At 45.8% G+C, this 17,909-nt stretch overlaps 1 protein-coding gene across 1 annotated transcript; it reads left to right on the forward strand.

Annotated features, from left to right (window-relative positions):
- The first annotated feature begins 1,625 nt into the window (after positions 1 to 1,625).
- LOC122921375 (SH2 domain-containing adapter protein D-like) lies at positions 1,626 to 17,206 on the forward strand. Its single transcript, XM_044271351.1, is given in 7 exon segments — positions 1,626 to 1,913; positions 2,683 to 2,800; positions 13,599 to 13,654; positions 13,656 to 13,782; positions 14,770 to 14,974; positions 15,059 to 15,172; positions 17,020 to 17,206. Coding segments are annotated over 7 exon segments (1,095 nt in total).
- Positions 17,207 to 17,909: the final 703 nt, after the last annotated feature.

A 17,909-nucleotide genomic window follows, 5' to 3' on the forward strand; every position in this document is an offset into this window, starting at 1 on the left:
CTGTATAGTTTTATGCGATAGATTCCGTATAACTTGTGTAACAAATAGGTGTGTGGACCCATGGTGCCAGTGAACAAATTTGACTTAGGGCTACTCCTGGGAATGGTATTTAAGTGGCCCCCTGGTATTCACCAGTCAAGAGACACCAATGTGTGGCACCAGCGGGACAGGCAGAAGTGTGGTCACAGGGCAATCCAAGGTCAGGACAGGCAGAGTTCGTTCAAAACGGTAGTCAGGCAACAGGTCAAGGCAAGTGGCACAGGAACGGTCCAGTAAATAGGAAAAGGTCAGGTACAGAACAATGTACACCTTAGCAGGGGTAGAAAGCTCAGACAATTTCCTATAAGGAAGGGCATCCCAAATAACCCAGGGATCACTGCCATTCGATGAGGCCTGATTAATCCCTGTTTACACTGGCCCTTTAAAAGATGGGGAGATTATGCACAGACCTTAAACAGAAGGGTGAGTACTCCGGCAACTTTGTCCACCAGAAGAGGGCAAATGTTATTTTATTCATCTCAATTTCTGCTCATTTTAGGCTTAGGAGTCCAGTGGGCGGTCCTACTGACTGACAGCCTTCCCTGTACATACATAGATGTCAGTAACTGAGTGGGACCACCCACCGGACTCCTAAGCCTAGGAGGGTTAAATGAATAAATCATGTTATACTGGCTAGTTTCACACTGCTGCTGAACAGTTCTGACAGGCTACACCAGTAGAAGACCAGATTACTGGAGTTCAGTGCACCTGGCACAGCCAGGTACTGTGACAGGCTGTTCCGGTAGCCCTACTGACTATAATGGGACCTGGTTGGGATCTGTTCCGTTTCTGGCATTAGTTTCGAGATTTGGCCAGACAAATACCTCTGCAAGCAGTGGTTTTGGGCTGGCCGAATTCTGACACTAATGCTGGAAACAGGACCAGGTCCCACGCCAAGCCCCATTCTAGTCAATGGGCTACCTGGAACGGTCTGATGGAACTGTTTAGTGCTAGTGTAAAACTAGCCTTTTCTATATATCAGTCTGCTCAGCTCCTCTTGCTCTGTCACGGATAGGACTGCATTTTCATAATGCTATGCAAAATTGTTTCCAATACATCAACATTTTAACCTGCCATTTTGTATATACAGCTCCTATGTAGACCTACTGTATGTGTCTTCAAATCTGTAGACAGCAAGCAAACCTGGTCCAGTAGTCACATGTTATTCGGCTCCTGTTGTCCCCTCTACAGATAGAAGAAGAAGAAACAAATGTAAAGAGTAAGGTCTGGAACTGTAGAAAACAGCTCATCACCAGGCTGCATTCTGAAAGTGGATTGTTCCACTCCTTAATTAGGCCAGTTTTTTTTAGATGTTCCCCCTTGTTCATCAAACTTGCCATGCGCCTTTCAGCTTCAATTTTTAGGCTTCACTTCACTCCCAAGCATGTCAGGACACGTCCGACAATTACAAGATTTCAGGGTCCCAATAAAGATGTCTGACTGGACCTGAGATTGACCTTAAGAGAACTTTTGATGGGCATGCAGTATTGGATTATTACACTTGACCAGCTTAACCAAAATATTGCGCCTCTTTAGTGTCATCTATCTACATCGGTTTCCTTTTTTTTTTCCCAACCAGGGCTCTAATGGCAAGGTGGTTGAAAGATTATCTACATTTCGGGAGTAAGAGGTCTCCACCACAGCCTCCCAAGCCAGACTACACAGAAAGTGAAATCCTTCGTGCTTACAGAACTCAAAAGAACCTCGATTTTGAAGACCCATATGAAGACAAGGGCAATGATAAAGGATCCCAGCCCAGATTGGAGGAACTACAGTTTACTATAGTTTCTCCTAGACACCGTCTTATCAAGGTGGAGCCATCAGAATGTAAAAGGAGACTACGCGTGGGATCACAAGAGAATGTGGAGGGACTGGTGAGTGTTCACTCAGTAATTGTGATAATAATCATTCCATCTGAGGTAGAACCATTCATTGAGTATTTTAGGGCATCTGGTCAACGGCTCAATTGTACATTTAAGCATGTTCTTCTGTGGCTCCATTTATTGTACCCCCAGTAGTCAGACTAGAACTCTCACTAGTAGTTAGAGCAGTGTACCCCCTCCTCTCCAGAAGTAAGAATTTAATAGAAAAAAATAGTTTACTCTCATCCTAACTTTTTTAGTCATCAGAGGAGGATCCCGCTTCCCCCGTGGTCACAGGAGCTCGCCTACCTCCCTTCTTATCACAGCAAGCTCCAGCTCCCCAGTAGCTAAGTCAGACCTCCTTTCTACTTCTTACAGTAGTAGCCCTCCCTTCTCTTTACTGATCACTACAAGTCCACCTTCTACCTTCTTCAACAAGAAATAAAAGCAAGAGCCCACCCCTTTTTGGGGTCACAACAAGACCAACCCTCTGACTTCCCATTAGAACACTGAAAATCCTTCCGGATGTACTTACCTCCCACAAGCTTCAGCAATGTGCTGTCTGATGGAAGGACATTTATATGAGCCAGATATCAGCTGCTGTGCATTTCTTGCACTCAACTTTGGTAAAAGATATTAATGTACAATATGACAGCCTCTGTATGCTCTTTCTGCCTGACAGGAGAAGTCTATGACCAGTTCTCCAGGGATAGATTGAGCTGGATGTTGTCAGAAATAGCAGCTCCATGCATGGACTTATTTTCTGTTTGTCCTGTAACAGGTCACCGGAGTCACTGAATATTCTAATCCATTTGATATGAAGAGCAATCAGTTTGACCATGAAGACACGGAAGACACCAGTTATATGGAACCATATGAGAGTCAAAAGCCAATAGCAGGTACTCTGAAGGTACTTTGTTAAGGTGCCTTAAAGGGGTTTAGTCTCTAAAAATATTATCACCTATCCACAGGACAGATGATAACCATTAGATTGCTGGGGCTCCTCTACTAGGACTTTCACTGATAGCAAACATAGATCCCAGGTCACCCTTGCCTACTAGACCATCAAGGCCACAATGAGGACAAACTTGTATGGAGCAGTGGACACGTATATGCATTGTTGCTCTATATACTATATGAAGCTGTTGCAAAACTACAACTCTTAGAATGCAGACATGTCGATGTAAGTTTTACTTTTTGCAGTACCTAGAGAACCATAGGTTGCAGAACTCCGCAGTAGACTGTAATGGTAAGAGCCACTGCATATTTGCAGCCACCTTTCCTCTCCAAAGGAAGGACATACAAATAAAATGTGTGGCCCTAAGATTCTTGGTCCACATCTAAGGTCCCATAAACTGTCTACAATGGCACTTGACATGCAGCATAATACCAATGTATGCAGATTAGCTCTCTTTACAAAATAGAAAAGAAAGATGTGCCACCATTTGGAAGGTAGCTATCCTATAAGTTGATGTTCGACCCTTTAAACAGGCCTCGAAACACAACTTAGGACTTTAGTCAAGCTAGTACCTCATTTGTAGACACCTGTTTCACAGTGATTGCTTCTCATTAGTGCAGAGCAGAGAGAACTGGCATAGGCCTTATTCATACAGTCAGTGTTTGGGCAGTGATTTCCATCACACCTAAACCAGGATTGGAGCCTCCACAGACATAAGGTATAAGGAAACATTTGCACCTGTTCAGTGATTAGAGCCACACCTGGTTTTGGCTCACAATTACTGATGGAAATCACTGCCCAAAACACCAACGTGTGAATGAGGCCTTTAGCTGGGTGAGAGAACTTTGTCGGGGATCCAGGTAAGAGCTTATTTCTCCGTGAAGAGTGTCTAGTAGGTGTATGGAGTCTTATAGACTATACATGCTTCTCTCAGAAAAAGTATACAAATGACCTCTGATTCCGAAAAAAGATAAGAAAGCTGTGTCTCTGATGCCACAGATGTAAGGTAGCTATTAGTGTTGGTCGAGCATCAAAGTGCTCGGGTGCTTGAGTAGAACACCTTGGGATGCTCGGGTGCTCTACCGAGCACCCGAGCACAATGGAAGTCAATGGGAGAACCCAAGCATTAAACCAGGCCCCCCTGCTCTGAAGAGGGGAGGGTGTCTGGTTCACAGGAAAAGGTCAGAAATTGATGGAAACACCACTGAAATGGTTCGGGAACAGCATGGGGAGGATGTCTGGATGCATCTTGGGCTCCCAGGTCGCTGCTGGGAACGATGTTGTCCGAGTAGTACGCCACTTTTACAGACTGACAATAATACGCACAAAACCGAAGATAAAATTGATTTTAGAGGAAAAATTGTTAGGAAACATTCTTTCCTATATATTTACTTTTATATAAAGCGCAAGTGATGGCAAAAATTACAAGGAAGAGGCACTCCGATACAACCTGTATATCACATAAAGGAGGGTCTCATTCACATTGTGGTACAATTGTTCAGGTAGTGGGACTCCTACACTCATAAAGCCTATGCACTAAGGGAAAGGGCTGACAAAAATTACAAGGAACTGGCACTCCAAAACATCCTTTATTACACATAAAGGAGGGCATCCTACACAGCCTTGAATTTTTTTTTATTGATGGCCTGCTGGTGACCCTCAAAAACATTTGGAGCAAGGGCCTGCTGATCTGACCATCTAAAACATTAGGGGTGAGGGCCTGCTGCTGATCTGACCATCTAAAACATTGGGGGTGAGGGCCTGCTGGTGACCCTCAAAAACATTATGAACAAGGGCTGCTGGTGACCCTCTAAAACATTATGGGCGAGGGCCTGCTGGTGACCCTCAAAAACATTTGGAGCAAGGGCCTGCTGGTGACCCTCTAAAACATTATGGGTGAGGGCCTGCTGGTGACACTAAAAAACATTATGGGCGAGGGCCTGCTGGTGACCCTCTAAAACATTAAGAACAAGGGCCTGCTGGTGACCCTCTGAAACATTATGGGTGAGGGCCTGCTGATCTGACCATCTAAAACATTATGGGCGAGGGCCTGCTGGTGACCCTCAAAAACATTAGGAGCAAGGGCTGCTGGTGACCCTCTGAAACATTATGGGTGAGGGCCTGCTGGTGACACTCTAAAACATTATGGACGAGAGCCTGCTGGTGACCCTCAAAAACATTAGGAGCAAGGGCCTGCTGGTGACCCTTAAAAACATTTGGAGCAAGGGCCTGCTGGTGACCCTCTAAAACATTATGGGCGAGGGCCTGCTGGTGACCCTCAAAAACAATATGGGCGAGGGCCTGCTGGTGACCTAAAACATTATGGATGAGGGCCTGCTGCTAAGCTGACCCTCTAAAACATTAGGAGCGAGGGCAGCTTAATAAGCATGTTGATATGATGGAGGAGGAGGACGAGAAAAGGGAGATTGAACCATATATCCCTTTTCAGTGGTGGAAGGGGTGCATGGGAATACAGTGTATTCAGTACACCATAAAAACCACATTTAGAGTGCCTTTATGTTCAGCTGCTTTCCTCTGGTGGAGTAGAGAAGTCGGGGGCAATCCAGGCCTTGTTCATTTTTATAAGAGTCAACCGGTCAGCATTTTCAGGTGTTTTATTTTGTAATGGAAAAAAATTAATTGTACAATTTTTGCAGACTTTGCTTACTCCCCGAGTCTCAGTGATGCCAAATTATAAGAAGATAGGATAATAATTAGAGGTTGCACACTTTGATAAGTTTTGTAAAAGTAGGCAAAAAATATGATTTTTCAATGTTAATGACTTTTTTGGGGAAAACTAGAAATCACAAACTTAAAATAATATTAAAACTAGACACTAAGATTAATAGGTAGTATGATGGGCAAAACATGTGTTATATTATTCAACTTTGAACGATGCAATCCCTTCTCTTGTTAGCTTGGTGACGACTTTTCTGTGATGCTTGACGACCCTCAACAAGAATTGTTTTTGTTGTCCATCCCTGACCGATTCGTTAAACTTTTTTATCACAGCAATTCCTCTTTCTGCGGTATCATTGACCACCTTAAGAGCGTTCACATGGCTTCTTAGAGAATCACTGCAGTATTCTGTCACGTGGTGGATCCCAAACAATTCAAAGAGCGTCTTTGTTTTATTAGTATCAAAATGGCTCAGGTCCTTTTCCTTCAAAGACTAGGTTTTTATCCTCTAATCGTTTCATTTCCTTTTTCTTTGCAGATTTGGTTTCAAAATTTTTTCTAAATTTTTCTTAACAGTCTGAGTAATACGTTTGTCCAAAAAAGCCAATCCTACGTTTGTTTCTGACAGATACCAAAGGTGTCTCTTAGCAATCGTGAGAGCACTTTTTTTTACGTCTGTGTCAATCATTCTTTGGAGCCCATTGACTTACAATTGCCTCGTGCAAAAAGCAAACATATATGAGGCTGACAAAATGTGCAACCCGTTTCATTCCTTTCAATTCCTCGTTGAGGAATATTTAACTTTTTAGTGAAGTTTAGTAAAGAGGACAATTTTAAGTGCATATATTGCCTTTGCCACCCACCTTGCTTGATGCAGAGCCCCTGGGATCCTGAAAGTGAAGTCGTTTTTAGACCAACCTCCTAGGTACAGGAGTGAGAGAAGTAATAAAAGTGATCAATGTGTGCAACCCCTAAATAGTATCCAATCTTCTTGAAATTTGGAATATATATCTTTTACATCACTGAGACTCGGGGCATAAGCAACGTCATATGAAAATCACATCTTTGGAAAAATGAAACACCCCATTATACCCCCAGCAGCACTAAATACACGCTCTGACAAAACGCTGGCAGCGGGGCAGGCCAGCACCTCCAAGGCGTAGAGCGCCAATTCGTGCTATGCGTCCAGCTTGGACACCCAGTAGTTGTAAGGCACAGAGGGATCACTGAGGACGCTGACACGGTCTGCTACGTACTCCTTCACCATCTTCCAAAATGTTTCCCTCCTTGTGACACTAGGCCGCGCATCAGGGTGAGGGTTCTGGCAGGGTGTCATGAAACTGTGCCAGGCCTTGGAGAGTGTTGCCCTGCCTCTGTTGGAACTGCTGTGTGTGTGTTCCCCTCATCTCCCCTCCTCGGTTAGCCAAGGAACTACGGACTCTGCCGCCAGCGTTGTCAGATAGAAATTTTTTGAGCAATTTTTCCTCAAGGACCTTCTGGGATTGCACCATTTTGCTCGTCCTCTCCACCACAGGAATGAGAGAAGAGAAGTTCTCTTTGTAGCGGGGGTCGAGAAGGGTGAACAACCAGTAATCAGTGTTGACCAAAATGCATACAACGCGGGGGTCACGAGAAAGGCAGCCATGTGTGCCAGAGTCCCAACAGACAAGAGTTCGCTGTCCTCATCAGGAGGATGACTCTCAATCTCCTAATCCTCTTCCTCCTCTTCTACCCATCCATGCTGAACAGATGGAATTAAACTTCCATGGGTACTACCCTCTGTAGTGGAGGCAACCGTCTCCTGCTCCTCCTCCTTTTGATCCAATTCGCGCTGAGAAGACAAACTAGGCGTGGTCTGGCTATCACCCTGTGTAATGTCTTCCCCCATCTCCACCTCTTCCACATGCAAATCGTCCGCCTTAATTGTGAGCAGCGAGCAATTGAGTAGACACAGAAGTGGGATGGTTACACTAATAATAGCTTTATTGCCACTCTCCATCTGTGTTGATTCCTCAAAGTTGTGTAAAACCTCAAAGAGGTCAGACATCCATGCCCACTTGTCGCTTGTGAAGAGCAGAAGCTGACTGGAAAGGAGATGACTATGTTGCAGCTGGTATTTCACTACTGCCCTCTGCTGCTCACAAAGCCTGGCCAACATGTGGAACGTGGAGTTCCAGCGTGTGCACACGTCCCACAACAGTCAGTGAGCTGGCAATTGCAAGGGCTGCTGCAGCGTTTCCAGGCCGGCGGAAGCTGTTGATGACTTGCGAAAATGGGTACACACACGGCACACCTTCACCAGTAGCTCAGGCAAATTGGGGTAGGTTTTGCTGAACCACTAGGTTGAACACGTGGTCTAGGCATGGTATGTGTGTGAGCTTGCCGAGCTCCAAAGCCGCCACCAAGTTACGGCCATTATCAGACACAACCATGCCTGGTTCTAGGTTGAGTGGCGAGAGCCGCAGCTCAGTCTGGTCTTTTATCCCCTGCAACAGCTCTGCGGCGGTGTGCTGTTTGTCACCTAAGCAGATTAGTTTCAGCGCGGCCTGTTGCCGATTCCCCACTGCAGTGCTACACTGCTTCCAGCTACTGACTGATGGCTGACTGGTGCTGCAAGATGATAATTCAGAGGTGGAAGTGGAGGAGGAGGCGGAGGAGGAGAGGGGGGGGGGGGGGGGTTTCAGCCACTCACGTAGGTGGTGGCGGAAACCTTGATGGAAGTAGGGCCCGCAATCCTTGGCGTTGTTAGCACCTGTGCCATCCCAGGGTACGAGTCGCTCCCGGCCTCCACAACGTTCACCCAGTCTGCCATTAGGGAAATATAGCGTCCCTGGCCAAAAGCACTTGTCTATGTGTCAGACGTTAAGGGGACCTTCTGAATAACTGCGTTGGTCAGGGCACGGGACACATGCTGGTGTAAGGCTGGGACTGCACACCGTGGAAAATATTGCTGGCTGGTGACAGAGTAACGCGGGACGGCCACTGCCATCAGGCTGCAAAAAGCCTCAGTGTCCACAAGCCTGAATGGCAACATTTCTAGGGCCAGCAATTTGGAAAGGTGCTCATTTAGTGCTATGGCCTGTGGGTGGGTGGCTGAGTATTTGCACTTTCGTTCAAAGGCCTGGGGTATAGGCATCTGTACGCTGTGCTGGGACACGGAAGTGGATGTGCTAGCTGATGGTGCGTGCGAAGGTCTAGGTGCATGGCGGGAGGCATCCGGGCCTGTGTCTTGGACAGGGGATTGGCCAGCACGTAAGACAGGGGAAGAGGAGGCAGTGGTGTGACCCACAGACGTTAATAGTGGACCCACCTATTAGGGTGCTTTGATGCCATGTGGCGGATCATGCTGGTGGTGGTGAGGTTGCTAATGTTCATGCCCCTAATTATTTTGGTATGGCACAGGCTGCAAATGACAATTATTTTTTTGTCCGCACTTTCATAAAAAAAGCACCAGACTGCGGAACACCTACCCCTTGGCAAGAGAGATTGCCGCAAGAGGGTGCTCTGGGGAACATATGCAGGCCTGTTTGGTGTGGCCCGCCTTCTCCCTTTTGCCACCCCACTGCCTGTTGCAGCCTGTTGCGGTGCTGCAGATCCCTCCCCCTCTGTACTGCTGTCCTCGCTCTGCTTGCCACCTTCGCAGGTTGGGTCAGTGACTTCATCGTCCACCACCTCCTTTTTTACTTCCTCACTCTGGTCAGCCTCCTGACTTGTTGAACTAACAAAAACCTCAGTTATTGACAACTGTGTCTCATCCTCATCATCAACCTCTAGAGACATTTATTGCAGTTGATTTATCGGCAATTGTGTCTCATCAACATCAGCCACCTCGTGAAACACTAATTGCTGTTCCCCATTGTCATCTTCTTGTTACTGTGGATGCTCAAGAGTTTGTGAATCAGTGCACAAGATCTCCTCATGTCCATCTACAAGTGGGCTTGTTGGGAGGCCCAAATCAAGGAATGGCAATAAAAATAAATAAAAAGAGCTCCTCAGAATATCCGAGTGTGGGATCACTTGTTTGCCAAGACTCTCCATGGTGGGTGGAAGGAGGATCAGGGTGAGGATTCTGTTGACCAGACTCTTGGCTACTGAGACTGGACTTTGTGGAAGACAGGGTGGTGCTTAACTGACTGGAAGCATTATCTGCTTCAATCCAACCGACCACCTGGTCGCACTGGTCTGACTTTGAGAGTGGTGTCCTGCGCTGCCCTGCAAACTGGGACATGAAGCTCAGTATCGTGGATAAGTGTGTTTCTTGTGCTCTGGCAGCAGGCACAGCTTCACCGCGCCCAGATCCACGGCCTCTGCGTTCACCATCAGCAGCGCGGCCACTTCCCCGTCCCTTACTGCTCGCCTTGTGCATATTAAATGGTATATATGCTTGCAAGTATGTCACACGTACAGTAGCGCAGGTTTTGTAAGTGTATGCGGAAATAAAGTACACAGAATGTCAGATATTTTTAGGATGCGCAACACGGTAAACAGGAGATGTAGCACAGATAATGTCGCTGTCCGCAGCGTCTATGAAAAAAGTACATTGAATGTCACAGATAATTTTAGGCTGCGCAAACGTTATACAGGAGGTATAGCGCAAGTAATGTCACTGTCACCAAGGCCTAATAAAAGCTCTGAACCCGGACATACCTCCCTTTTCACCCAGGCAGCCCCCCTGACTTGAGCATCAGAGCAGTTCATGCTCCGATGCTCTCTTTTGCCCTGCGCTAAATTGCGCAAGGCAAAGGCTTTTTCAACAGTTCGGGTGACGTACCTGGCTCTCCATGGGGCTGCCAGGAAGCCCGGTGACATCACCGACACTGATGGGCGGGCATTAGCTCTGCTCTAGCCAGTAAAACGGCTAGGGCAGCGCTAAAGTATGCCCATCAGAGCCGGTGACGTCACCGAACACACTGCTGGGCAGAAGCCAGAAGGTAATGTAACTGTCCGCAGCGGATGCCGTCTACGGACAAAGTACACTGGATGTCCCAGAAATCTTTTGGGCTGCGCACATGTTAGACAGGAGATGTAGCGCAAATAATGTCGCTGTCTGCAGCGGCCAAACAATTGCAAGCTATTTACTGCAGGTTGCGCTACAATATATATATTGCTGCCAGATACAACTATAGTCCTTAAAACGGAAGACCGGAAGGACGGTTCCAACATTCCGGTATTTTGAATGCCGAATCCGGCACTAATACATTCCTATGGGGAAAAATGACGGATCCGGCATTCCGGCAAGTCTTCAGTTTTTGTCGCTGGAGATAAAACCGTAGCATGCTACGGTTTTATCTTTTGCCTAATCAGTCAAAATGACTGAACTCAAGACATCCTGATGCATCCTGAAAGGATTGCTCTCCATTCAGAATGCATGGGGATACGCCTGATCAGTTCTTTCCTGGTATAGAGCTCCTGTGACGGAACTCAGCGCCGGAAAAGAAAACGCTAGTGTGAAAGTACCGTAAGAGTGAGCCGAACACGTGTCATTGGGTGCTATATAGCACCTGATGATGCGTTCATGCCAGCCAATCACTGTAATGCCAGTAGCCAACAAGGCTACGACATTACAGTGAATACCAGCACTTACCTGCACGCTTATTGGCTGCGTAGCAGGCAACAAACGTGCGGGGAGGAGACTCAAGCACGGCGCTCGAGCACACGCAGTGTTCGGCCGAATACTGCGATGTGCCGAGCATATCGATGCTTGAGCCGAACTGGTGTTCGGTCGAGCATGCTCGCCCAACACTAGTAGCTATCCTATAAGTTGATGTTTAAAACAGATTATAGCCAAGCCAGTACCCAATTTATGAAAAAAGAGCTAATTTACATACCTCGTTTTTTTCCAGAGGAGCATTGCATGGCCTATAAGACTCCTTACACCTTCTAGACACAGAAGCATAGTCATAACAAACCAGTAGTTTTACAGAATTCATAGTCAAAAACATCCAAAAACTTAGAATAACAACAGAATTTAAGCTATGTGGTCAAAAAAAGACAAAAGATTACCTTTTGTCCGGACCTGGTGAGTACATTCATGACATGGATGACCATTCTTTTGAGTGGCTGTCATGTAATACCACATTAAAGCAGAGGACATATAAAGACCCCTTTAAACCGGCCGAGCATTGGGCAGATAATTTCTAACAAGGGTTCGTAAGAATGCTCGTTAGCAATAATCTGCCGGTGTAAAGGTGCCGCCGATGGCTGAAATGCTTATTTATTGGGTAATAAGATAGTTTGTGTGGTCAACTAAGTCCTCGTTTGCTGGCAGCAGATTGTGATGACTAAGTAGACTCTTCTGCCGGCAAACAATGATTCTGTATTGGGACATGGGATGGAATTAGTCATCGCTCCTCCTCATACCGTGGAGGAGATGTAAATGTCTTCTTCACTGACAAGCAGACGATTGCCTGGAAGGAACGCTTCCTTCCTGACAATCGTCTGCTCAGTTGAGCAATGTAAGTCTAGACATGGCTTCCCAGCACTAACCTGAATCCTTGGCGATCAATTGATCACCTCTTCGGCTTCTTTGTGAGACAACCTATGTTGTGTTGATTTTTAGGTTTTAGTCCATTTTCATGTAAAAGATAGGAGGCTAATTATATTTGTACCAAGCCTAAAGTATTTTTATAGCTTCAATTTATCAGAAACCTGGATGCTGAAATTAGAGCAATAGCAAATCAAAGCCAGAAGAGGAATCTAATCTAATGGGCACACTGGATATGCAACAGAGGCGCTGTCCGCAAGGGGTCCCTTTAAGATGAGATAAGTGTTTTGTAACGCCAGTTGCAATGAAGCAACAACGGGACAGAGTCCCTTTAAGAAATGGTGTTGGTACCCAGGTGTAGGAATAGCCGAGTGGTATAGGGTGGCCTATAATGTCCCTTAATGTCTTGTGCACTTGTCACGGTGCTCCTACCTGGATACACTGGAACTCCAGGCGTTGGCTCTGAAGCAGACAAAGGGGGTAGTTGAATGATGGGATGAAGAATAAATTGAGTCCAGACCTTGTGATGAAGTTGAAAAGCAGCTTTACTTTGCATAAACGTTTGTCCAAACGGTTTACAGACTTTATCTTGGTCCCAGCAGGCTTTAGCATCAACTCTGGCAGGCAAACAAATTCAACTCTGCTGCATCAGTTGCTCTCTGGCTCTGCTGTACTGACAGGCTGTACTGACTGAATAACTTTGCTTTAGCTGTATGCTGCACTTTCCTTCTGTAGTCTGTCTTTTAAGTTATACCAGTGAACGTTCTTCCTGGCTTCTGAGGCTTTAAGCTTCTGCCTCCATATCCAGCTGAGCTTAGGGTGCTCTGGCTGGCTTGGTTTGGGCTTGGGTACATCCCAAATATACGTGGCCCTGCACACCTTCACCTAGCTTGGGGTAAGATAGGACTAACCTCTAACTGGTCCCCACCCTTCCTGCAGGAAGTGGGACTCACCCACTCCTCCACAGAGGGGGGTTTAGAATGGAATGGAAAGCTCCATTCTACCTAACTGCAGCTCTGCCTTGTTTGCTGCCACCTACTGGTGGACCAGGTAAATTACTCGAACAATAACAGTTGCAAGGAATAGATATGCACAGTGTAGTGGACCTGGAATAAATACACAAGATGACATGAGATTAGGCCAATAAATACTGTAGCAGGGTGTTACAGATATACCTAATACAGACCCCAGGGACAACACTGAAGATCAGGCAATGAAAGCTGAGCAAAGTTTAGATAACCCATCAATAATGCCATCATCGGAAAAGCTATAAAGTTGCAATGCCGGGGCCAGAACGTATTAAATGCAGCGCCATTCAATGTCTAGGGAACTGACCAATATGGGCGAATCTATCTCTGCCATAGAGTTTTAATGGAGAGCTAGACCACCACTTCATTCAAGTCCTTCTGGCCATGGTCTTGCAGCTGGTGGTAACAGGGGACACCAAATCTGTGGATCCGTTAATATCCTAGTGGTTGTACCGATCTATCAGTCATCTCCAATCTAGAGCCTGCCAATCTTAGAGGACTGCCAATGAAGGTGGAGCTCCCAATACTTTATTCTTCCTCATCTACAGATCAGCATGATGGAGGAGAGAAGGTGACGGACAAGGTATTGCAGCTCTATGACTTCGCCATATAACGATAAATACAGGACAATCCCCCATGAAAGGTGCCAGCCATCCGAAGATGAAAGACCAGCTGACGAGTATGACCAGCCTTGGGAGTGGAAGAAAGATGACATCAGCAGAGCATTCGCAGGTAGGGGAGTAGGAGACAAGTATGGCTGGTTTTGTTATAGTAGGTAACCTAACCTAACCTAGGAAATCTTTTAGGTGCTATTATAGCACTGTACTCATTATATGACCTTCCAAATTGGCAGTCAGGGATTGGTTAATAGTGTACCTATGCCTATTCATTAGTAGAGATGGGTCATATGTTCCTCTTCCCTGACAGCCATTAATCCCGATTCTTAAGAGTCAGGACTTTTCCTAAGATGCCCATGCACATAAGACCAAAGCCAGCTGTACCTGATAGCAGATGTCAGGGGAAAAAGAAAGATTTCAGCACGTCTGATCCTATGTTCTCAATCTCGTTGACAGAGATTGAGCTGTCAGGTAGACTTGCCATCTTAAAGGTGACCATACACCTTCAACAGGTTTTGGCTGAACAATTTCATCTCTCCAGACCACAACATGAGCATGTATATGTTCTCAATCAGGAGAGGGGAATATATTGTTGACAGCTTATCAACCTTGAAAACACAAGGATGAGGCATGTTGAAATCTGTTGGTGGGAGAGTTGGGACTCCTCTATTAAATGATCTACAGGTCACAAAATCAATGGGTTTGGCCAACATTCATCTAATATGTATGACGAGCTTGAAGCAGAGCTTACCTAATATTGACAATTTCATCCAAATTAATAAAAATTTACATTTTATATAACTTTTTAGCCAGTGGTATATGTAGGAGGCCTCATAGCAATGATCAAAATGGGCCCACCGTGGCTCTCCTTTCCACTTCCTTTGGGCCACTTCTTAACCCCTTGTCTGGTAACAATTCAGTTCCTCTAAACAGTGGAGTACTTTAAGTTCCTCACCATTCACTTCTCCCCAAGGGTCCTATCGGAATAGCATGGCCTACCTCTATGGCACATACGCCCTTCCTTGCAGTGTACACTCGAATTGGTGGTATCCACCCAACCCTTGAAGAAAAACCTTAATGTGTTCTCTTTTGTCATTTTCAGTACAGTTTGAGAGCTCAGCCTGGTCTTGTAGTTCTCCCCACATGAGAGCAAGGCTTCTACAGTCCAGTCCCAGAAGTCCGGTAAATCTCAGACCATCTAGCCCTGAGATGGCCGCTCATCTGAGAGAACATGGGTCTCCCCCTAAAGAGCTTATGGATTACTCAAGGGTGCGGAAAGCTAATTTTGTAGAGTTACAAAGACAAACGTGAGTCTTCCACCAGCAAATGTTGATGCAGAATGGGGAATACATTAAAAGATGACGTCTAACCCAAGTCTATCTCATATACAGGTGGTTTCATGGAGCTCTGAGCTGCACAGATGCAGAGAGACGCTTGCACAAAAGTGAACCTGGGAGCTTTTTAGTGCGTACAGAGGCTGAGAGTATGTTCTTCCTATCAGTTAGGTAAGCATGGGATCGGTGGGTTCTGTCCTATTCAATGCTTTTATTAGGAAGAAGAATTACAGTACTCATGGATGAGAGGAGCCCCATAGTAAAAAACAAAAAACAAAAACAAAATGGGAGCTTGAAATGGTAATCCTGTCTTACATTGACGGCATATACACAGGATATGCCATAAATGTACTAATTGATTTGTGTTGCACATGTGGAATCCTCACCTATCTCAAGGATTGGTGACCACACATGTTTATCTCCACTCACCTCTATGAAAGTTATGGAAACATCCATGCACTCTTACTGTTATCACCTATAGAAATGAATGGGGAGAGCCATGCACAGGCGTGGCCACCTCCCCATCCTTCCTTCACCTAAATGCAGTGGCAAGTGGCTGTTCTGGAAAAAGGTGAGGGTGGGAATCCCATCTATCAAACATTTATTGCACATCTTGTGCTTATGATGGTAATTGCCCTTAAAATCATCCCTCAGAAGTACCGTATTCCAGGATAGAGAGGCCCTGCATTTATTTCTCAAGCTCTTCATCAAAGGAGAGAAATGGTTGTGGCCCTTGGGCTGGTTATCTTTAAGCGATTGCCTTATCATGCCAACTGCTTACCATAGAGGCAGACCACACCACTGCTAATGGAGCGAAGGTGAAGGGTGCAACATAAGACCACTTGAGGAGCTTGGTTTAAAGAGCTTTTATAGCTTTTATTGAGCTCAATGGCAGCTGAATACATGTCTATACTGATTGTCTGCTGTAAATACATGGCGCAATACATTGTTGAGAATGAGCACCATATTTAGAAAGCATCAGTTCTACTTTACCAAGTTTGAAGTTGGGTAAAGAGTGAAACAGAATGTGATTTTTTTATTTTTTATTTAAGAACACGTAAATTTGGCTGAACTTTTACAGGGAGGTGGTGGATCATACTACGATTTACCCTATGCCCTATGTCAGTGATGGCTAACCTTGGCACTCCAGCTGTGGTGAAACTACGACTCCCAGCATGCTCCATTTATTTCTATAGAGTTCTGAGAGCAGCCAAGCAAGGGGGGCATCTTGGCAGTTGTAGTTTTACCACATCTGGAGTGCCAAGGTTAGCCATCACTGCCCTATGTCATCTGTGTACATTCCTGCTGGCTACAAAATGTCTTAATGCACATGAATGACGCTCAGACACCTCCACTACACTCCAAACTATACCCTTCTTATATTTCTGTACCCCTCTTTCATGTAAAGACTGCTGCTGAAGATATCATTTTTGCTTGATGGTTGCAGGAGAAGCAGTGAAATAGTAGGTGACTCACACTGCATGTCTGTACTTTCTGTGAGTGTTGTGTGCAGAATCTCCAGTGTATTTCTATGAGCTGTAGCTTCACGCTACTCTTCCTTTCCTATTTCTTGTAAATGCTAATAAGGATAGACCTATCACAAGCAGCAGGCAGATGAGACAGTCTGAAGCTTCATCACATATGAATACACTGAAGATCCTGCACACAGCATTGATGCATCACACGGGAATGTATGGAGACCAGGTGGCAGTTAGGCAGTTCTACATCACTGGTCACTGGGAAGTGCCTCCCCTGTCTCCTCAAAGCCAGAGGCATGATGGGAAATGTATTCTGCATTAGGAGAACCATTTAACCGAGTGTAATAAGGAGTAAAGATGTCAGACAATAGATACATGGCTCTTCATGTAAGAGAACAACTTAGGGGCTTTACTCTTCTTTAGCATGAATAAAATGGATGGAGGAACCTCATCCTAATGGACTTCATCTTGATGTGATTTCTATGACCTAAAATCGAGCTCTAATCAGTCAATAATCTGAAAGTCCTTTATATTTGACAGGGGACGTGGAAGCATCTTACATGTGAAGGTGATAGGCCTGCCAGATGGTCGGTACATGCTCGGTGACAGTGGCCCATCTTTTCCATGCATCATTGATCTGGTCCAGCATTATATCCAGTCTCCACTGCTCTTCCCGGGAGAGGGACAAGTGTGTCTTCAGCATCCACTGCCTGCAGCCATACAATAATGAAACCAAACAGTGACTCTATGATTGTGACTTTACCATTAACCATTGGTAAAACGAAGGCCTTAAAACCAAAATGGAAGAAGAAGCATTTTGGACTAAAGAGCTTGTATTTTTTACTTTTTGACAAAAAACATCAATCATAATTGCAACTTACTTTTCTAAAAAGCATCTCATAAAGACAGCATGGGTGAATGGACATGTGATGTCCTCCTCCACCTGGACTCAGTGTTGCCTGGTGGATCAAGTAACCTGTGGCATAGGGCTACACTGCCATTTCGGCTACTTGACCTAAAGAGGAAATATGCTTGGTTTTGCAGTGGAGCCCATTCACTTGAATAGTACTGAGCTGTAATACCAGACACAGCCTGTGGACAAGGGTGGTGCTGTTTCAGGGGTTTAAAATAATAACTTGTTTTTCTTATCTCATAAGCGACTTTGAAAAGGATCTGTCGCCTCTCCTAAGATGCCTGTAAGCCCCCCCCCCCATGTGCCGGGGCCCCCACGCTGAATATACTTACCTGGGTCCCCGTTCCCTGCGCCACTCCTGGTCCCCGCACCGCCGCTGCTGCTTCTCCCTGTGCCCGGAGGAAAACATCTGGTGTCAGGGGGGAGCAGCCAATAGCAGGTGGGGATGGGGATGAGCCTCCCTAGCATCACCCGCGATGCTAGGAAGGCTCGTCTCCGTCCCCGTCTGCCATTGGCT

Source organism: Bufo gargarizans, chromosome 11 (assembly GCF_014858855.1).
Source record: "Bufo gargarizans isolate SCDJY-AF-19 chromosome 11, ASM1485885v1, whole genome shotgun sequence".
NCBI lineage: Eukaryota > Metazoa > Chordata > Amphibia > Anura > Bufonidae > Bufo > Bufo gargarizans.